The 23,522-nt window shown below is 37.9% G+C and overlaps 1 protein-coding gene across 2 annotated transcripts in view; it reads left to right on the forward strand.

Moving 5' to 3' along the window:
- Window positions 1-23,522, forward strand: part of DSCAM (Down syndrome cell adhesion molecule) — a 484,086-nt gene that overhangs the window by 436,467 nt on the left and 24,097 nt on the right. For both annotated transcript variants that reach the window (XM_014938224.1, XM_014938225.1), the window contains 5 exons: window positions 1,836-2,012; window positions 8,969-8,999; window positions 14,711-14,826; window positions 17,569-17,718; window positions 21,502-21,699. In XM_014938224.1, the coding sequence (XP_014793710.1) occupies window positions 1,836-2,012; window positions 8,969-8,999; window positions 14,711-14,826; window positions 17,569-17,718; window positions 21,502-21,699 (672 nt within the window). The remainder of the gene's footprint in view (window positions 1-1,835; window positions 2,013-8,968; window positions 9,000-14,710; window positions 14,827-17,568; window positions 17,719-21,501; window positions 21,700-23,522) is intronic.

Genomic DNA, 23,522 nt, shown 5'->3' on the forward strand with positions numbered 1-23,522 from the left:
GACAACGAATGTAAAAATGGTGTTTTCTCAATGGATAGCAAATTTAGGTTTTGATAATTTTTAATACAATTCTTAAATATCCACAATGGATAATGTGAAAGATATATAAACTTGCAGTATGTTTTTTTAATTAGGCTGTACTGCCTGTCTATAGCATTATAAAGTTTATGCTTTACTTAGAAGAGGTATAGAAAATGATAATCATTTACCTAAACAGTTAACATTTAACTAAAATTAAGGCCACTCTTAATTTGATTTTCATCAAACTAATAAGGAGAGCAAGACATAATTTTAGGTAATCTTGAAACCAACAGTCCTTAGCCAATGGTCTGTGGGATTTTAAGAGACAGTTAATAGTGTTACCTTCAGGAACTTGATGTTCTTTCCATTTCTTCATCTAATAATTTTCTTTGTGTTTAGAGTAGTGCAAAAACTGCATCTCAGTTAAGACAAGATGAAAAAATCCTGCTGTGTGTTTATTCCAAGAAATGGAAAGTTAAAAAAAGGAGGAAAATTATGGGAAGAACTACATTGGAACAGTAGAAAAATATTCAAAATGCAATTGTAAGAAAATAATTTTTCTGAAGCACCTGATATAGGTTTGGATGGCTGCAGCTTTTCTGTTTATCTTCATCCCTTTAGGGAACTACTTTTCTCATTATATGCAACTCAAATAGCTCTTCTGAAAAAACATGGCTTAGAATTCTACATTTTCACTGTGGTTATGGCACTCACATTGTACTGCATCATATCAAAATTATTTTTTTTCCTGATACTGTATGGTACATAATGAGATATAGCTATATCACTCAATGCAGCAATTAAAATGTAAAAAAGGATGTGCCTTTTTTTCTATCTCACCCTCCTATCCTTTTATTGAGTAAGTAGCCACTTTTATGTTTCAGTAGCTGGTTAAATTGAATAGCTTCCATCGAAAGTCATCACAGTTCACAATACTTGCGTATTCCTACCCATTTCAAACAAATCTCCGTTTCATAGGCTCATTTGTGGTTGCATTCATCTGTTTAATAGTAATCAGGAAATGAGTGAGAAGCCTTCCATGACTAAATAGCCTTCCAAAGAAAGTGCTGCATTCTTCTCACGTCCTTTAGAAGTAAAGAAAAAGAGAATTTAAAAGTTCAAGTTACATATATTACTAGAAAGCCAGGTATATTCAAAATGCAAATATGTCCGAAAATGAAAAAGTGAGCTGCCTGCTGATGCCAGCAGTCTGTAGATTCATTTCCCTCATTTCACTCTCAAAATCTGATTGTTTCTATCCAGTGTTACTCTCCTGTTTTACTAATGAGCATAAGCTCAGACACTCTTTAGCAAAGTAGCATCAGGTCGGCTGTCTGAATTTCAGATCAATATCACTGCTGCACCCCTAAGACGTGATACAAGAATGTTTCTGTGCAAAGGATTCATCTGATGTGTGTAGCACAAAATGAACTTTGTCAAATATGCTCCGTATAAAGAAACACCCAGAGGAAAGTACGAATATGTTGCAGCAGTGCTATTTTCCCATAGTAAGCAGTAATATACATAGGTAGTAATTCTGAGATTTCTAATAGCTTTGTAATGATTTATTATGACTGTATAATGGGCATTTCTTTAATCAATGAATGTACCTCTTCCTGTTTTCTGATAATCTATGACTCTTTGAAATCAGTACCTTCTTACCAGTGTGACTGGTTATGTGTACATGGCCATTGCACATGCAAACATAGCTTAATGTTCTGCATGCAGCTGAAGCATATAACATGCCATATTCCCTGAGAACCCAATCTTTTGTCTTCATTAATAGGCATCTAATATCATGACACTGTTTCCAGGTACAATCCCTCCACTCATTAAATCAGTTGTGCAAAGTGAGGAAGGGCTGGCAACCAACGAAGGGCTAAAGATGCTGGTGACCATTTCCTGTATCTTGGTTGGGGTCTTGCTGCTTTTTGTGATGCTGATGATCGTGAGGAGGAGGAGGAGGGAGCAGAGACTGAAGAGGCTGCGAGGTAAGATGAGAGCTTGTGTTATTTTCCTGCAATACGTAAAAGACATGAGGCAACAAAGCATAAGTGTTTTTTGGATAAATTGCTTCTTTTTCATTTGGTAGTAAGTTTCTAAAAAATTACTTTTGTATCCATTATTATTATTTTGCATGGGGGAAAAGAAAATAATTCTCATGTGTTGGTGTTTGTTTTTTTTCTTTTTGTTTTTGTTTGTTTCCCTTGTGAATGATCTCAGCAACTTAAAGTCCTATTTTTTTTCAAAGTGTAAAATCAGATGTTCTGAAGATGAGGTGATTTCAGTTTTCCAGCAGATGCAAACCATGATTCCTGATTTATAAAATGAAAGTAGCCACATGTCAATAGGCTAGAAAACACAACCAAATATTTTCAGATTTGTTACTACATCTTTTTCCCTATGAAGTGTTTTAACAGGACTACTACAATGACATTTCATTGTTCACTGACCCTACATTGAAGGTATTTGGGAAAAAGCTTTTCAAATCACACACTGAATAAATAGCAAAGTGATTTATTATCCGAAAGGATGAATAATCATTTCCAAGAACCACCAGATTATTTAGTTATTTTTACCTTAACCAAAATGAGATAATGATATATATTAAAACCAGGGCCAACCTTGTGTGTTCCATCTCACCTTATCATCTACTCATCTCTCTTTTAGGTCTCATTTTGTCTTTTGTAACAAAATTTTGTATGTTTTTGCAAAAAGAAGACAGAGATACAGAGCTCTTAGGCATGGGCAAATTTGTTGATTAGAGAGGACAGCTAGCCTTATGGTTCATACACGTCTCTGGAAATCAGGGCATCTGGGTGGTTTAGCTTGTTTAGTAACTTTCTCATTGGAAATCTTTTAAGTCACTTACCTCTGTACAGTTCTTTTCATCAAAAAGGTGGTGGATTAAGGATGAAAAAAATGTTATCTTATCTGCTCAGAAATACTGCGGAATTCCACCCAGTAACGAGCAGGATATTTTGAACTCCTTGAATCCAGGAAATGATGGCTGTGCACGTTTAGTTATTTATGGTAATTTCCAAGTATTCATAGATTCTTGAGTTACAGTCCCTTAAGGAAGACTGATGATCACTGGCCAGTATGGCTTTCACCTAACATAAGACTTCTCTGAATTTTTTCCTCTCAGAATATAGGAATTTAGGAAAATAATTGATCTTCACTTAAACGTACACAGTGACAAAGAATTCATCAGTACTTTTGAAAAAAGTTGTTGGTATTTACCCACCCTTTCTGTAAAAGTTGCATCTCACTTCTTATCTAAATTTGTCAAGCCTACTGCTCACCATTCCAGCTATCTGGTCCTGCTGTACTTCTGTATACTTCTCACTGAAGTTCTTTTTTTGTATCATATTTTCTCTGGGATATTTCTTTTACATAGTGGTAACTAAGTAATTTCTTAGTGCTTCCATTGGTAAATGTTGCTGAATTTTTCTCGGTAGTTTTCCCATCATCTAATAATTTCAAGGATTTTCTCTGGTCCCTTTGGAATCTTTCAGTAGCTTTCCTCATCTGTGTATGCTAGAAATAAACGCAGTATTCCAGCAACAGACATACCAGCATCAGCTAGAGAGGTAACAGCCTTTTTTCTTTCCCTTTATGGACTTCTCTGTATATCTGTAACCTTTTCAAGTACAGTATGATTTGAAGAGTATGTTTAGTGTCTTATCCATTGAGATCATCTGACAATTCTCTGCTTACAGTGCCACAAGATAACATTCTCCATTGTATACCTATGGCTTGTGTTCTTGATATATGACCTTACACCAGTCCAGATACATTGCTAACTTTTGGTCAACCTACCTGATGATCCGCATTGTTATGCCTTAGTGACTTGGCATTTTCATTATATTTTAGCTACCTAATTCTTGTGTAATTTCCAAACTTTTATCAGATATTTCATTTACTCCGTACCACTGATAAAAATACCATCGGTGTGACGTCCTATTGTTCATGATGAAAATAAATATGAAACAATGATTCTTGGCTTAAAATTGTCTTTTGAATATGTTGGAACCCATGTAAAATGGCTGATGTGTTAATTTTTGCATCATGGTATTTTGTTATTAAAATATCTGAGGTACCAAAACTTTGCTCTGGAGAAATATAAATATAATATTTTAATGTTATTTAATCATCTCTCAGTGAGGGTTTTTTTCAACGCCATCGATTCTCAGTGAATTTTAATCTCATTTAAAAAAAACCCCAACTTTCCTTGACATGGCTGATTGACCACAAGTTTATATTGATTGGCCTCAATTATTTCATCTCCTTTAATTAATTTCATCAAGCTTCATTCCATTTTTTTTCATTGTTTTGCTAATTGTCAAGATCAGATTTGTAGGACTTCAGTAATTCAGATTGGTTTTGTTAATTCTTTTGAAGACTGATCCTTGTTAGCCATTTTTCTGCTCTTCTGGAGTTTAATTCATGTTCTAGAAGTCTTACTGATAATCAGTATTGCTTTTCCAGAAAACACGTTAGTAAGTTCTCTAAAAAATTCAGAGTGCAAATTCCTAACTGAAAAAAGTGTTTTGCTCTAGTAGTTGCTGTGTTCAACTTTCATCTGAATTGGTTTTGAAATTGGAATCCTGTCATTATCACTTGATATGTATCACCTGTTGCAGTTCCTTTAAGGCACAGGACTCATTTGTTCTAAATGATAATTCCACCATCAACTTTCCTCTAGTCTACATCTGAAATAAGAGTTTCCACAGTGGGACGTTCTAAAAGAATTTATAAAAGTTACAGATGTAATTCTTGCTTTTGTGGCTTCAGGAGATGTGTTTTCTTTGAACCTGCTTGACAAAGAGGAGTGGGAATTGCAGATTTATTTGCAATTCAATTATTTGCAGTACATTCTGCATGCAAACATTTGTATCTCTGCTTATTGACAATGGTTTTGTGGTTCCAGTTTCTGCAGGGTAAATGTAGCAGAAGAACAGCAGTCTCTCCATTCTTAATCCTTCTACTCCTTCTTTTAGCATGTAGGGAGAGGTGAACCTTTGTCTTCCTCCTGTGTCATGCCCAGTATGATTTATTTCTCCAGGAGTACTCTGTTTAGAAAGAAAGCGTAGTTTTCAGCAAAGCCCTGATTTTTGCCCAGTTTAGTAGTTCCACAGGTCAGGTCACAAGAAGGTCAATTGACTGCTGGAGTTCATACAGGCACTCAGTAGGTCAGCATATATTAGAACAGAAACCTGAAGACTTAACACTCTTTCTCTTTACTATTAACCTAGCTCCACTACTACTGTAATAATTTTCTCTTTGTTTTATAAATCCAACTCACCTTAATCCAAGCAGAAAGTATCAGCGCGGCGTGAAGAGTTCAGAAGTCACAGCATGCAATTTAAAACTGTATCATGGCCCCTGATTTCCCAGGGGGCAAGCAAATGTGTTAAGAATTTTAAAGGCACCTGCCCCAGCAAATGGAAGTGAGGGCTGTCACCGAGTCGGTGCCTGTCAATGCACTCATGCATCAAACCCACGGAGAGGAACAGTTTGTCTTTTTCGCTAAGGCACAGGGTGATGTTTGGTTGGAAAGGAAGATTATCGCCTTTAGTCTGTCATTCATGGCCTCCCCGAGCTGTGTTTTCGCCACCTGAAAGCTGGAGATAGGACACTGGCAGGGATACTGAATCATTTTATGAAGTATTCTCAATTTGCTGATTAAAAATGTAAGGTAGGAAATACACATTACAATCTGCAGTCTATACTCATTGGTTTGTGAAACTAACATTTCTCCTGTAGCTGATGTTTTGGACACAGTTACAATTACATTACAGTTACTTTTAGGCTTCTGGGTTTTGCTTTGAACAGATACATAAGATCCGTTCTCTTTTTGGGACATGTGTTTGGTCTCCAGTGCTACACTAGCCTTCGTGCCCAGTACTGCCATCATTAACCACGGGAATGCTGCTGACCATTGTAACAATCTGCTTTAACAATTAGTGTATCTAAAACCCTCTGATGGAGTTACTTTTTTTTCTGTAGTACTTCCTCGTTCAGCTTTTGACATGTAACATGGTCTTGCATGATGTCTCATGTTATTTTTTGACTCATGATGCACAATCTTCTTTACATGTCTTTGACCAAGAATGCATATATGTAAATGTGCACCTCATACATTTAATGGTGAGATCATAACATTTTTCCCAGATGCAACATTTAACACAGCTATATGCTCTGCAGCACCTGAGAACATGTGAAGGAGGTTCTTCATCATTTAATCCTGGTAAACAAATCTAAAAAGCAAACTAAATGACATTGGGCCAAGCAACCTTCAGCTTGGTCACTTCAGCTTTTCTTGAGTTGCGAATTACTTGCACAAGTATTCATAGTGTTCATTAAAGAAGGCAGCAGTTGCTTCACAAAAGCTGCTAGCTGGATGAAAGCAGTATTTGCATATTAAATCACCCTTATTAGGTGTGCCAGAGGGATAATGTCGGCATAAGTCTCTTCATGATCCTAGTGCTGCCAGAATAACAAGAAACAAGAATAACAAGAAACTTTACTGATAAAACCTCCAGAGCTTTTTTTTTTGCATTCTTCCTGGGTCCTTAAAAAAAGTCAGTAGCAAAACTATCTCTGACCTCATTTGGGAGCAGCAGCAATAGTAGTTTATGACTGATAATAAAGACTTGTCATCTACTATGTAGTACCAGTTACTAAGTTTTAACAGCAAAAGCCAATCCCAAACAAAGTGAAAAATATAAAGTGCAAGCGCCTAAATGGAGCACTTATTCTCTTAATGGGACATCTCGGATGAAGCGTCCTTCCCTCCACCAAAGAATCTGCCATGCGAGTTGGACTTGATGATCCTCATCTGTCCCTTCTAACCTGAGATATCCTATAATTGTATGATTCTATGCTTTGTGCTGAAAAGGAATAGAGGAAGGTTTAAAATAAAGGAGTGGAGCAAATGGACCTGCAGGAAGCACAGAATTTCAGCTTCCTTGGTAGTAGGTGAGGAACAAATCCTAAGACAGGCACGCTGGCACAGTGTCAGAAATGTACAGAATGTAGAAAGCGGATGGTAGGGGTTTGTTGGGGGTTTTTTAATGGAAAAAAAAAAAAAAAAGGAAAAAAAAGAGCAGATGCAAAATTAACTAAGATGCCAAGCAAGACCAACACTGGCAGCCCAGGCCTACTGATTTGCTCTGCCTCAAGACAGAAACTAAGGGTCTGATGCACCAATGTTTTACTCTGATTTCATGCCAGCATGACTTTTTCCAAGAGATGTAAAACTCAAGTATTCCTTATATACCAGGCAACAGAGATGTAATTCAGGAGAAGTGTCCAGAGTATAACTAGTAGCAGAGGAGATGATGGTGGCCAGAAAAGCTGGTTCGAGCTACCAGAAGATGAAAGGTAAAATTGACAAGACTTTGGACTCAACTGACACTTTCTTTGTTGGAGCAGCAGTCCTAGTTGAGAAGATGATTGTCTTTTCTCTAACTTGCACAGAGCTACATTTTATCTACATTTCTCACCATCGCCCTAAACAGTACAAAGAACAGTAGCACACATGAATATCAACAACTCCTAAAGTGGCTCCGTCTAGTAGAAAATGCTACAAAGAGCCTGAGCCAAATCATCTCTGAATTTATGTTTTAGAAGTTCCTGAAAGATAAAAGATGCATCCCTTTAGAACTGTAATTCTCAGTGTCTGTTTGTCCATTCCTTTTAAGAATGAAAACAAATGTAGTCCAGGGTGATTTGTTAAGATGGTGGTTTGTTTCTACGTGCATCTTCTGAATTTTAAAGGTGGGCTATTTAATGGGATCACAAGCAAGGAAATTGTTTTAGGTGTAGGAGACTCAAGAGGTAATTAAGGAATCAAAAAGGTTTCAGAAGTGAGATGGAGAAAACAAAGACAAATTCAGTATATGTCTTGGCAGGTGCTAGTAGATTTACAAGTGGCAGATAAAAGAAGAAATTTAAAGTTTCCCATAATAAAAGAGTTGCTTGAAGATTTAGAACTTGGAATTGTTTTATTCTCAGATTTGCTTCACTTGGTTGCACAAAAAGCTGCTTTGTTGCTGTGTGATATACTTAAGGACTCTGGAGTCAGCATTTTTAAGTGATAGTGGCAGACTGCAAGAGAACAAAGCATAGCTGACTATTTCTGCTGAATAATACTACACAAATTCTTATATTGTGTTGATAAAGTTTTACAGAAAGCTACTTGAAAAACACCGGGTGAACCAACCTTTGGCTGTGTCTTTTGGTCTGATATACACCAGAATAATGATATTCCCAAAGGATTTTATGCTAATAATAATAGCAGTGGCAACAACAAGAGAAGTATTTCTCTTTCAGCGGTGCCTCATTTTGCAGGGCTGATCCATGTGGGAATAAGCTACCTCCTGTTTTGTGTATAGATTGTCCTCTGAAGACCCAGTAGTAGTTTTGAATTCTTGCTAGTGGAAAAGCATCCTTACTTGAGAGCAATGAAACAAGTCAGCTCCTTGCAGACCTCAGACCTCTGTGCACTCAGGTTTGGTTTGGAAATTGCAGGTCAGCAACTGATCATCCAGCTTGGGTTTGGCTCTTGCCCAGAGATGGATGTCAACGTTTCTGTCTTCTTACCTTTTCTTCCTAGATGCCTGTTACTTGTTTAACTGTTTCTGTTTCTAATAAGTTTCTATAGTTTTTTTCTAATTAAGCCAATGGTTAAGTTAAGCTTTTACTTTTTGAAGCATTTTTGCTGCAACTGAGGAACAGGATTCTCTGGGGAAGAAAGCTGAAATGCAGCGAAACACAGTTTCAGCAGAATTGGGGACTTTTAGAGGTTATTTTATGCTTGCCCCTGATCTGAGAAATAGCGGTGGTCTTTCACATGGCTGATTCAAATCACTTACTTCCTAATAATCCATCTATCAAATAGATTGTCATTTGTGATGACATTTCTTCTATTTTATTCTAGATGCAAAGAGTTTGGCTGAAATGCTTATGAGGTAAGAATAGATTTAATGTTTTTAAATTGAAAAATGTCTGTCAACTATGGCATCATATTTAAAAATTATAGGGACAAATGGAGAAGTAAGCCTCCTATTCCTAAATCCTTTTTCAAAACACACCATTTGACTGTTTTTTAAGAACTAGGACACATTTTTGGTTAAAAAATGGGAGAAAAAAGAATTTGTGGACAATATCTGTGAGAATATACAATGCTAAAAAACTGAGAACTCTTGTGTTAGTAGATTAAATTATAGAATCTATATAGGTACATTTGGACAATTTTTCTCTTCAGAAAAAAAGTTTTCATAATATGTACCAAAGTAATTGCTCTTCAGAGATCATCTGATTAAATGCTGTAAGTTCCTGAATGTGAATATTTCTAAACTTTACAGTTATATTTATGTTATTTACTATTGCTAGCTGCTTATACCCGAAGGAACAGAGGAGCAGGTAAATCCATTTGTAATTTTTCAGTTCTGTTCCATCAGTTCAGCATCCAGAAATCTAATTCAGTTGTTGAATTACAACAGAATGACTATTCTAGCACCACAATTCTTTCAAAGATGGAAATTTCATATCTTCAATGTTTATTGTTTTGTCTGGGGAAAATATTGAACTTTAAAACTGCTGCAGCTATTTGAAAATGGTATCACCAACGGATTATTTTTAAGCTCAAATGAGTTTTGGTTTGCTAGAAAATCTTTTTGGTTTTAAGCAATAAATTGGAGAATGTCATAGATATTTTCTAAATGAACTGTGCTTTAAACTTCCTCACCCATGGCAACCTTCACCTGCTACTGTAAGAATTTGCTTACCCAAGACATGGTGACAGATGGTTTTAGTGTAAACTCGGGTCTTCGCTATCGGTCCGCAAATACATCTGAATAGTCCCACTGAATTGAACAAGATGGGTCATTCAGGTCACATCATACCCTTCCTAATTGCCAGTTTAAAACCCCTGCTAGTAGCAGACTGCAGGTTTAAGCAACTTCAGGAAGACATGCTCTGATATTTCTCGATGTTGCAGAAAAGAGCACAGATTAGCAAATGCAGCAACTCTGTTCCCTAAAGAGAACTAGCATGGACTGGATTAAATTCCTGGATGAAGATATTCAGTCCCAGTTCCAACAACACATAACACCTCTGCAAAACTGGTAAACCTGTGCCTTAGCCCTGGTTAACTTCACCAGTCTTATCACCACTTCTGCAAGGCCATTTCAGTCTCACTCCTCTGATGCTCAGAAAACTATCAAACCGCCAACATAAGTGCCCAGTTTTGACCCATTTTTCCCTCTACTGATGTCAACCTTCAATTTTAAAAGTTTCTTTTGCCCTTCCCAACTGATGCACTCAGAGAGCAGTCAGGTCCCCTCCCAGGTTTTAGTTCAGAGCTGGTTTTCTAGATAAGTCATGGGTTTTCTAGATAAGTCATCTGCCATTGTTTCTTTTTGCTTTTCCTATCACCAACATTGAAATATAATCATCAAGTCAGTTTGTCCCATCTTGTTTATTAGCAAATAATCTTGCTTTTATTAAATAGTCTTATATTATTTTTCTCTTCTAAAAGTGCGAACAAAGGCAAATGAACTACTAAAAGAGGACTTAAGGGGAAAAAGGGGATATAGGCCTACATTTGCAGACACATCATAACTGGAGCTCTCAAAGTGGTGCTGTTTGGAGGAGCATGCTTTCTAAATGCTAAATGCTCTGTCACTTGTCATAAATCTGTGAAATAACTCCGACTGAAACTTGAGCTACTTGCCATCAATATATGTTCCTGAATATTTAACACATTAATAATTGAAGGCTAATAAGCCCTTGCCAAAGCAATAGTAACATATTGCAAAGCTCCAGATATTTTATATCTTTTAGATTTCACCCAAATCTGCTATGATAAAAATATCCAAAAAAAGACTATGCTTTAGGTTACGCTTTAAACATTTATTATTGGGCAGAAAGCAGAAAAGATGATTCCCTGCTTGATAGGAAATTCTGAGGAATGGAGAGAGCTTTGTGTATCTTCCCTTTGAGGAGATTTCTATGAGTATGTGTAAAGCAGATTAAGAATGGAGCTTTGGTCTTTGCTTTGAAAGTGACTGGCTTTGGCTGTGTAAGTCAAATGTCTGGGGAGCAGGATAAACCCCAGTAGTTAGCAGTTTAATGCAAGCTGCACAACTTGTTGCTGATACCTTAAACTACCAAATAAAAATCCCTGCTGCTGTACAATCCCAGCTGCTTTATGTTTCTTTTGGGTGAAAGCATCGGGCCAGCCAACTTCTTTGTAACAGTTCGCTGTGAATTAGTATAGCAATCAACTGAGCTTTCTAATTTTGAACACAAGGCAAGGAATCTTTTCTCCTCAAATACCCTCTGTCAGGCTGCTTCTTTATACGATTTAGTTTTCCATATGTTTTTACAACAACCAGCTTAGACATCAGGAAACTGTGAGGTGGCCTGACTCTGTGCCAAGGACCCAGAATGACTTTGCAGAGAACCATATTTAATCCCTTTACATAACTAGCTTTATAGGTTTAACCCTCTCCTGTACATACAGGCAGTCACTCAACCAAGTTCTTTATTAAAGGTCCAGAAAGGTTATTTAAAAGAGTGTGTTCTTCTAACTATGCATACTCTTTCCAAATACATTACAAACTGTACTTGCTCTGGGAAAAGACCCATTTATCCACAGAGTGTACATAAAAGCTGTACTCAATCAGACCCAAAGGCCCATATACCCAAATATCTGTCTTTCATAGTGGCCAAAAGCAGACACCTAGGTAGAGTAAAAGACTACAGCAAACATATACTTGTTCCCCAGAGAGGCTCACAGTCTCTAACAATTTGAAACTCAGAGATTCATTGAACCAGAGGGAATGAATTGTGTTATACACAGATCCTTACAAGGTCTGACAGGTAAAGAACAGCAGTAGCACATATTTAAGTTTGGGAATTTTGTATCTGTAGACTAAGGAAAATATAGGTAGATGTGTTTCTTCCCTTTAAAGAAATTAATCATTGGACTCCTCGTCCACCAGACTGTTTCAGTATTTTGATGTCTGAATTTTCCTAGGTTAGAAAATACTTGGGCACCAAACTTCAAAACTGCAATCCTAAAAATCTTTGCCTCACTGCCAAGTCCTAGAGGCACTTAATTGCTGTTGGCACTTTAGGTTTTTATGACCTGCAAGTTGAGCTATTGTGGTCTGCAGAAAATAATTCAAAATTCCTTGAGCCAGAAAGAGATAGCATGCTAATCAGCAGCCACCCTCTTGCTACTGCTGATTGCCTGTTCTGTGTTTGAACACTCCATGTCACCGTGCTGTTGAGTACAGGAGAACTAATTAGGCCAGTAAGAAGCAGGAGAGAGATCACACAAAATGAGGCATAACTCTTGAGCATAGTAGGGAATTTTTCTGAATATAGAGAGGCCTGGGTTCCAGTTTTGCCTTGAAGGACCTTACTTATGCTTATGCATTTTGCATAAAGCAATACCTGGAGCCAAGAATGGGATTCAGACTTCTCTCTTGGCAGGTGAGCAATATAACTGCAAACCTGGGGAACTGTCCTCCCGCTCCCTGTGGTCCAAACAATGCTTTCTATTGAGTTGAGTACTTTGCAATAGTAGGAATAGTAGGAATATATAGTGTTCATACTGCAGAAGAGCTTCTAGCTCTTACTTGGATTCTGGGGTCTGCATTCTCTGAGGAAGATGTTTTATTTGATCCCTTTGGCTCCTGGCTCCCTGATGAGCGGAGGAGGGGTGCAGTGACACATTTATTATACTCAATTATGTATTGCACAGATTCTATATGTATCTGACTGCATGTATCCAATAACTATTGGATTATTGATTATTAATCGAAATTGGGCCTCAGAAATTCAATTTCCTACTTGATAACAGGTTTGGTCTATGATCTTGGACAAGCCCAGAGTAGTCTGACTTTGCAAGGGCAAGTATTCAAGCATATTTGGCATGCGGATGATGTATTATTCTCTGAGTCTCTTAACATTTCAGCAACTTGAGTGGAAACCAATAGGAACGTGGCATCTAATCTATGCAGAGACTTTGAGAATGTCAATGTGGAATTTATCTGCATTTTCGAATGCTGAATGTCTTTGAAAATTTATGTGCTTAATAAAACGCTGTGACTACTGTTCTCCACTGATTATATATGCAGAAAAGCCATGGGTACCTCTCCTGATATTTTGCTTCCATAATGATGAAATGAGGCACCAGTTGTAAGCTGTTTGAATGTGTTTCAGCTATACGTTTGTACACGATGGCAACAGTACCACCTAGGTAGAGGCAGAGATGTTGAAGTTTGAGATACATAGATAGCGTTAATGCTGGGGATCAGAAGAGCAGGGAAAGCCAGGTGACAATCAACAGGAGAGGTGTACCTGTGTGCCTTGCAGATCTCACTCTTGAATTTGGAGCAGAATTACTGACCACATGACAAGGAGATTCCTCCTTTAAAAGACTCTAGGAAAACCTCCAAACTTGCAATAGTTAGGTCTTGTTCACCTGGAGACACAGCAGGAAGTCAAGGCAAATTGTCTAGAGATGTAGGCTCGGCACACATGTATTAATCTCCTATATAGAGACTCTCACTCAGGGAAGAAGTGAGCTTATCATCAAGCATCTTAATAGTCCTCTGCTGATTCCATTAACAACAATAATTCATCGCCAAAGGAGAATTAGACTGAGTGATCTACAGCTATTTTACACTAGAAAATGAGCCTCCACTTGGATTTAAAAGCTCTTTGAACTGTGAGCACTTGGATCACACTACTGGCTGATTTGTCTTAATTTTCCTCAGCCTCCCTGTGTAAAGAAGTATTTGCAAATAACTCCTCTCCTCCAAAGAGTAATTACATCTAAAAGGGCAAAAAGTTCCTGGATTTCTAGTGCAGTCTGAAGATTTCTTCATGCAAGCTCTGTACTAGAAATGATTGTAGCACTCAGTTTTACTATCCATTTTCATTTGCTTTTGGTAGACAGCTCATTTAAGAAGTCATTTTCTGGTACACAAACTTCAAAATGAAATTGTTTCAATTTACATGATGATAGAATAATTGGTTTATGTTCTTTTTTAGAATATTGCATCAATCAATTAGAAATAATCCATGAAAGTAAACAAGATTTACAATTTTAATTTTGGAACATCAATGGGACTAAAACCTTTAATTTTTTTATGCAATGTATTAATAGAATTCCTAGATATTAATTTGCTTTTTCATTTATCAATTATAGTGATATTTGGAATTTATCTAATGAAAAATAATGAAAAGTTAAAAAAAATTAGAAATTAGTCGAGATGTCATTTTCCTACCAACCTGTTTGATCAGTTGTGTTTCTTTTTACTCATATTCGTGAGGAATGAAAGAAAAGGTCCATTTTGCAAAGTGTTGTTACTGATTTCATTATATGACAACACTTGAAGAAAACTGTGTGAAATTTTCAGGACATCCCTACTGATAAAGAATAGATCAATTCCTTCAACACTGCATTCATCTACTTGTCATGTGCAATAAATTAATGCCACACACTTGTTCTGAAGAAGGGGAAATAAGATGTATGAGTATTTTGCTGTTTATGGTTATATTATGTTTTTGGTTCAGCTGGAGAGATTTAAAATGAGGAAGATAGCAAGTGTCTTTTTGTTTAGGCCTAACATCAATGCGTTTGCTTCTCTCTTGTTTTTAGCAAGAACACCAGGACATCAGATACACTTAATAAGCAGCAGCAAACACTGAGGATGCACATAGACATTCCCAGAGCACAGCTTCTGATTGAGGAGAGAGACACAATGGAGACCATTGGTAAACTCTTATTGGGCTTCTTTTTACTGGTCAATGTAACAGACTTTCTTTTACTCCGTACCTTTTCCCCACCGCACACATCAAGAAAAAAGAGCTACAAAGTAACTTGACACATTTGATAACTGAACTGATTATTTTTTTTTCCCCTTTGAATCATTTCTCACTTTAAGTAATCTCACTACATTATTTAAAATAATGCAGGACATTAGGAAAATGAACCTCACGGAAAGAGCCACTTGAAGAAAATGTAAATGAAGACTGACAGTTTTATGATTTTCATTTTGATTTCTCTTTTGGCTTTGACTAGACGGGTGGATTACTGACACTGCATATAAGGAAAACGAAATTCTGAAACTACAACAACAGTATTTAAAGATTTGCAACAGCCAGCTTCTAAAATTTACACGTTGCATATTGTATCCACCTGTTCATAGCAAATGGTATTTCAACATTTTGATCAGTTTTCATCTTTTATTTATCTATGCAAAATTCAAATCTAAACTGTTTCACAGCCACAACAAAATGTGGCTGGCACATAGCTGAACTGTCATGAAAAACAGAATTTTTTGTTGTCAGAGTTTTCCTCAAAATAATTTAAACACAAGATGTTTGAAATCTCAACAGAATAAAAATACAACCTGATCTCATAACTGTATGGTTACACACTATGCCAAGACCCTCCGGAATAACTGATCTTATTAGACTTTCAACTTTTTTGGATCAGAAGCCTGTGATGGCCGAGAATGTAACAGTATCCCAGGGACATTGTGGCCAGAGAGGAAAGCTCTGCAAGGTGGGAACAGCATCTCTGAAACTCCTGTCCATGCCCACACTGGGGAGGGATGAGCTGCTTTAACCCCTCACTCTGTCACGCTTGCTGTCAGTCTGGCACGGGGAGGTGGACTCGGGGGACATTTCACGGTTTGTGCTGCAGATTTGACAATGAGACCTATGCTTTACCTGAAATACAGACTTTTTTTAATCCTGATTTGAGCTTCCTGAAGTTTGCCTCTGTGATGCAGTCTTTTGTGCCAAGCTTCATTCTAAAGACAGCTTTTACTTTTGAATTATAGTTGCTGAGCAATCGGGGGTTATAGTGGAAATACTGTTAGTGCCTTAACTGTAACAATGCGATCAGTCCCTTGGTAATAGCCAGCTCTCCACAAAGCACTCAGAATAAGCAGGCACTTTGGCAGTCTTTGACATAGTTTACTGCCAAGAGGCTTTATTCCCAACCTGAATAAGTGCTCATCTTTTGCCAGAGACAGAGTAATTTGATTTCATAATGCTCATTCTATTTATGGCCTTCTTTGGGTAAAAAATGCTGCTTATGTTATTGTGCAGAACTGTTTGCCTTAATGGTCTCTTGTCAAGTTAAAAAAAAAAAAAAAAAAAAAAAACCAGGAGTGCTTAGAAGAAGTGGATCAACCTTTGCTGACTAGTGGATGCACGGAAGCCCCACTGCTGCCAGTCCCCTTAGAAATACATTTCAAAGCTATATAGCATAAGATAGCAATGAACTTCTTGTGGCTTTTATTACTATTATGAATGGATAGGAAGACTGTAAAGAATGCAAATGAAAGTCTGATAGCATGCAAATAGTTGTTCTGCGAGCACAAGGTCAGTGCAAGATTTATTGCTGTTAAACCTTCCTTGATCAAGTGTACCAGATTCCTTTTTGGAGTGAAAGAAATACAATACAGAGATCACAACTGAAAAACAAATTTAAAATAAGTGCTGTATAGCACTGACTTTTAGCAGAGATCAAGGTTTGTGTAGTATTTCAGTGAATATATGCTTCCCCATAGGGAAGCAATAGGCAGCAGAACCAGACAGCAGTAAAGGTCAGAGCTCACCTTTTTCTTCCAGTCCTTCCCAAGGTCAGGCTTCACCTCACACCTTTCTTTGCAGCTGCAGGAAAGTCCACAGTCAGCCAGACTGACTATGTTAAGAGAAACGTATATGACTGGCATAAAGGTCTTTAAAGCTTCTTTTTCCACTCTACAGTAGTGAGGTTTGGTGCAAAGAGAGCTGGTGGGACTTAGCCCTTAGCTTCCAGAAGAGCAAAACACTGGACTTAAGGATGCTTAGATGCCCTCCAAATATATCTCTATTGTCTTCACTATGGTAGCCACATGCTTAAAAATAAGCAGCTCCCTAAGAACAGTCTTGGGTCATGGCCATCCCTTCTGCAATATTCTGTCTCTGGAGAAAAAGCTGACTGGTAGAGGGTTAGTTAGCAACATTACCTAATGACCTCCTTTTGAGAAGGCATGGGTGATTTCACCGAGGACATTACTAATTATGTTTATAAAAATAAATAAATTGAATATGTTGTTGAAAAGCTCAGCTGAGTTTTCTCAAAATGAAGGGGGAGAGGGCAGTGTTCAAAAGATGTGAGAGAAGGAATTAGGATCAAAAATAATTACATACAACTTAGTTTTTTGGAAGGAAGCTTAATAGTCTGTCTCAGTTGCACATCTCTAAGTTGAAATCACAAAGACAGACATGAAAATTCCACTTATTCTTCAGTTTTGGATGAGCTTTGAATTTAAACTCGGAGGCTCCCAAGCTGTGGTACAGACTTCAAAGCCATCTTCAGCCCTACAGAGAAGAGGGACCTGCCACTGTCAGCGGTGATGCCCAGCTGAAAAGAAGTCTGGGGACTTGCTGTGAAGCTCTTATGAAGGCAAACTCAAAATTGGTTACTCATTATCTGATGGGTTTTTTTTTTACTTACAGATGACAGATCAACGGTTCTGCTCACTGATGCTGACTTTGGAGAGACGTCTAAGCAGAAGTCACTGACTGTCACCCACACAGTCCATTACCAGTCTGTGTCACAAGCTACAGGACCACTGGTGGATGTTTCCGATGCCCGGCCAGGAACAAGTAAGAGCATAAGAGAATATGTTATCTGGAGAGGAGAAAGCTATAAGAAAATGAATACTGTGCATTTGCATCCTCATGGGGTTTTTTTTCTTCAGTCTGAAAGTTGAGAGAGATCTATTTAGGTCAGCAGAGAACATTTCTTATACAATTTCTTTTAGTGATTCAATATGGTAAAAATTGCATATGCGTCTGAAATGTAGGTGTAATTTGAAATAATTCATACCTGGCTTTCATTAAACTAAATGCATACTAGATTTTAATTTCTAGAATTTATTGGGTAAATTAGCTTAATGGCTTTTAGTGTCTAATATATTTTTTTCTTGGTGATCAATCTTTATCGTATTTCAAAATACATCTTCCCTCCTTACCTCTCCATCATGCAAGAAATACATTTCTCATTATTGCTTTTCTGAGAAAGTTGTATTTCCAGTTTTAGTAATTATGGTAAATTACTTTTCCCAGATATATGCACGCTGACTTATTCTTGTAGTGATTAAAATACTATCATAAATTAATATACTGCTGCAATTCCTTCTTATTTCTCTCATGAATGTGTTCCATATCTATGTAAATGCAAAATAAAATCCATTTGAAGGACTGAAGGAATACTTATGGGCTAGGAATATTACCAAAGTGTAGTTCACTAGCAGTGTGCAAATCTCTTGGATTAGTTCTGTCTCCTGACTGTTTCAGAATTTGTTTACTTGGTGAGTTCAGTCAACATAAATGCTGAAAACTCAGTTGCTAGAATGCAACTTATTTGAAAAATCTTCATTTCATCTCCATTTCCATTATAAAGTGTCTTTATAAATGATAGCTGTTCTAGTCCTGACCTTGCTGCTTTTCTAACTCTGACAGTTCTAAGACATGATTAGTTATTTCTGGAGAACTAGATTAGTAACACCATTTTTTAACTATGAGGAGTCATGCCATTTGAATTAGGAGTGTCAAAATATGATATTTGTTTTCTTTCTGGTACCACTCTTTTATTGCTCCTTTATTTCAGGTACATGCTGTCTAGCCTGCTCACTAAGAGCAAAAATATCATCATATAACTTTTGTCATGTTGGCAGATCAAGATCACCTGAGTAAACAATGGACGCTGCCTTTTCTAATAAGGAAAGAGGCATTACCCCAAAATTGCATGCCCATATCATGCCACAGCATTTTATAGCACCAGCACCTTTCTTCCCTAATCCCTTTTTTTTTGTGTGCAGTTATGTTCTTCATTCCACTGAAGTCAGGGAGAGACTTCCTTCAAATTAAACTTGGTTTATACTCATGTATGAGAGTATGATCTTTGTCCAGCTCTTTGGAAGCAGAAATCCATCATCACTTTTATTATGCAGTAAAAGTCTGATTGCAGCCATGTACAGGACTGGGTAAAAGACTTTTAGGCAGTGTTCTCTGGATTTAAGACACTAATATACCTTTGATAGAGACTGGGCTATGAGATTTTGTCTAGACCCACAACTTTTTCTGTGAAGAAGGGAGCAGTGCCCAGCTGAGTGGCTCAGAGATTGTGGATCCTCCCATTTGAGCACACCCCCACTCACTGATTGACAAATACTTCCTTACAGCACTTTTTAAGTTGTTCTCTAGTTCTTTTGTATTTATTTATACGTAAGTATGCTCCTTTGCCTTGTTCACCTTAGCTATCTACAGTTATGTTTCAGCCTATGACAGCAGAACTGGCTTAACAAGCAGGGCACCAGATGTGAGCTGTTTTCTACCACACAGGCAGCTCTGGAGCTTGCTGTGTCTGTGCCACAGAGTCCTTTATGCAGGCACAGCACAGCTGGGGCAGAGATACTGCTCAGCACATGCTCAGCAGGACGAGCACTGACCTCCTGCGTGCTGGCAGCAGGCTCTCTCGCCTCCTTCAAACTGCTGACGAAAGCCTACTGAGTCATGGGAGAACAGTTGAGGTTGGAAGGGACCTCCGGGCACTGGCTAGTCCAACCCCTCAGCTTAAAGCAAGGTCAGCTAGAGCCAATTGCCCAGGGCCATACCCAGATGACTTTTGAATATCTCAAAGGATGGTGACTCCACTGCCTCTCTTGGAAACCTGTGCCAGTGCTCAGCCACCCTCACAGTAGAGCATTGCCTGATGCTCAGAGGAAAGCTCCCATGTTTCACCTTGTGGCCATTGCCTCTGGTCCTGTCACTGGGCACCACTGAGAACAGCCTGGCTCCATCCTCTTTGCACCTTCCCTTCAGGTATTTATATACATCAACGAGGTACCCCTGATCCTTCTCTTCTCCAGACCCAGCACTGTGCTGAGAGGTTTTCCACCAGCACTCTCTTTCTGTCCTTCATGTCTTCCCTCGAAGCAGACACAAGGCGCTCTTCTGGCTACACAGCAGCCACGTGCCAACTTTCCACAGCTGGTACAAGCACTGACAGGCTGGTCATGTCATGCCAAGTTGGTACAAGCACTGACAGGCTGGTCATGTCATGCCAAGTGTGGTTTTGGGTGTTATCCATGTGAGGCAGCTACGTGTTGCACTATTGGGAGGATCAGTTATCAATGGCACCGGGTTCATATTTTTCCACTGCTGTAGGGGGAAGACGTGTAATAAGAGATCAGATCATAGCTGGTATTTGTAAATAAATACCTTGTTTCTTGAAGCAAAGGAGTACAAATTCTTGCTTTTGCAGTAAGAATGCTTAGGCAGAAGCAACGCTCAGAGTCATTATCTAGGTATTGTTTTTTTTTTTCTTTAAATTGCTTCTGCTAAAGTCTCTTACCTCAAAGAGTGACAGCTTCACCATTTGAATGTCAAAGAACTTTTGAATAGATTTGAATTTTTCATTTCTAATACCCTTTCTTTCTATTGTTAGCAATATTCTTTCAGAAGCTTCGAAGAGAAATCCTTCAGTGCTGATTTAGTCACTTTCTGTTTGCCACATAATGATTTTTCTATTCCACCTGCTTTGTTAGGGAGTACAAGCCTTTCTTTTACAGAAGAACAATTTATTAACAAAATAATGAGGTCAGTTTTGGTAGATAGTTCACTTTTACTCCCTTGGTCACCATATTATTTTTAGGATAACAAAATTTAAAACATTGTTGACCTTAAACAAGTAGCAGATTATTTTTAAATATATTGTATTTATTTGTTAAATTTTTAAAACAGTCAAATCTTCATGAACCTGTCCCTAGAGTAACTCTGATGGCATAACTGCAGGTTATGTTTTACGTCTTGGCTACTTGTTAAAAACAATACAGAATTTGTAGCTGATTAATACAGTAATATAGTAAAAGTATTAGTAAAATGTCTAAAATAGGAAATTATATCACCACATTTCTAAGCACATTTTTACAAACTGAGAGCAGGTTCCTGGTGTAGGTTGTTTCTGAGGGTACATCTACGCTGATAATTTACCTTAGATTCCAGTTGAGATGTGGGGTGAAATCCCTGACCAGATCTACTGGTTGTGTGCTTTTTCACATCTCAGTGTGGTTTTGGTACTGGAGAATTGCTTATGTTGGAGTAAAGGGATAATGAATGTGTTGACAGGCGATTGGGAGGGGTCTCAGCTCTTCAGCTGCACCCTTTTGAAAATATATGGTTTCATTAGAAAGAGGGTATTTCAAAAAAGTATTAGCAATTTGGTAATGAGCAGCAATATCACTGTTATTTTTTTTACCCACCAAGAACGGTGAGTAGGTTTTTTTAAACCAACACGATCTCAGTGGCCATCCCCTTCTGACAGGGCTTGTTTCCTTGTCAATTCAAGAGCCCAGCAGCAAAGACCCTCTCTGTTATCCATCACAGATCCTACCACAAGGAGGAGTGCCAAAACCGGACCCACAGCTCGCAACCGCTACGCTAGCCAGTGGACCCTCAACAGACCTCACCCTACCATATCAGCTCACACCCTCACCACAGACTGGAGGCTGCCCACCCCCAGGCCGGCAGGATCCGTGGACAAGGAGAGCGACAGCTACAGCGTCAGCCCCTCGCAGGACACAGGTACGGGGCTCTCTGCAGGGCCGCGCTGGGGAAACGAGACAGCAGTACCTGCAGTAACCTTCTCAGTCCTTGAAATACTTCACTGGGTGCTTAGGTGTCAGTATTTTTTCCTTGCTAAGGTGTTTTTCTCTAGGCTATTTATGAGGGATGCCACAAACAGATATAGTGCTAATGATAACAAATATAGTGCCTGTGGTTTCTCACTCCACACGTGCATACCGGAGTCCTTTGAGAGACACGGTGGTAGTTTTGCCTGTAGCTGAAGCATTGTACTTCCTGTACAAAAGGAAAAAGTAGTAGAGTTTGCTGCACGAAATGGCATTGACCAGGAAGGGGCAGTATTAGCAACCGAGAATATGCCTGAGTCATAGGTGGAATGGTTTTGAAGTTTGGGCTACACTGAGGTTAGCATTTTCCTTTCCTCATTCATATAATATCTTCATATGGTTTGTTCTAAGCAGAAAAAATGAGAGGAAAAAAATTTGGAATTGGAGTCAAACTCCATTAATATCACTGAATACTACAGCAGCTAGGTCTGATTTTCTTGAGAAACAAGCATATGTTTTATTCCTCTAGATGGTAAGTGGAGAGACACTGAATACATATTCTGCCTGCAGTCTTCATCTCTCCTTGGTGTCTTCGCATTATAAATGCAATTGTAACTGAAAAAAAAAAAAGCTTTCCTCTCTGCCCTACACTGAACAAGTGACAAAAAAAAAAGGCAAATAAATGAGTAAATGATTAAGCAGAAGAATAGTCACGAAGCAAATCTTATAAAGGTTAAATATGATGAAAGGTAAAGTACTATTCAAAGGAATGTCTGGCAGAAGTGAATCCAGGCTAACTCTGGCCTCCTCAGAAGGAATTGCCTACCTTCTGTCATGAATTTAGGGGAAAAGTGTTTGTCACGTGAAAAAGCTATGCATTAGAGCCACAAAGCACTAGGTGTGACTTTCACCATGAAAACCTGTATGACTGGTTTTATTCTTTTTATAAGAATAAGCATCTGACTTCCCTTACATCCAGTAATTTATAGGCTAGAGTTCTCATCTTTTCACAATTCAACCTCCTAAATTTGCAGACCCCTATGTTGTCTCCATAGCATGATGGCACTCAGTAGATACCTCCAGCCATCTGACAAATTTAATTCTGATTTCTTCAGGTAGAATTATCATAAAGCTTTAAGGATTAACTCTAACATCTATATAAGTACAAATATTAATGGCAGTTGTTATCTCAGAAACCCTTTTTGTAGACATTCCAGATTTCAGGTTCACTTGCATATGTTCCAATGTTTTGTCACCATGGATATTTTCCAATGCATGTGGCAAAGTGCAGAGAATTCAATTTACTGTATGGTTTAATAGACAAACTACATACACTTTTTAACCAGACTTCATAATCTATGCCTTAATATGGCTACACTTGAACACACAGTGATGTATGTAAGGGATAGCAAGCTTTAGATCATGCTCAAGAAAGGTTTTCTTGTGCCAAAATGTAACTGTTACGCCACTTCTGGGAAAAGAATAGTCAGTTTAATCTTGAGTATTTCAGAAGTTTAAAATTTCCAAAACATTATAATAGGTATAGCCAAATTATATGGTCAAGAATCAATTGAACTAATGTTCACATTTCCACGTTTCCAGTGTGGAGATAAGATTTCTGAATCTAGTTGATGCAGTGGGACGAATTTAGCACTTCTTATGAAAATAATTTCAGGTTTACAATGCAATACCTTTTAAGCTTAGGAGAAATGTGCTGCAACAGTTAATAGTTGTAGCTAAGTTCAAATGTTCTAACTGGAGTCCGTTAGAAATTTT

This window comes from Calidris pugnax, unplaced genomic scaffold (genome assembly GCF_001431845.1).
Source record: "Calidris pugnax isolate Ruff unplaced genomic scaffold, ASM143184v1 scaffold25, whole genome shotgun sequence".
Classification (NCBI taxonomy): Eukaryota; Metazoa; Chordata; class Aves; order Charadriiformes; family Scolopacidae; genus Calidris; species Calidris pugnax.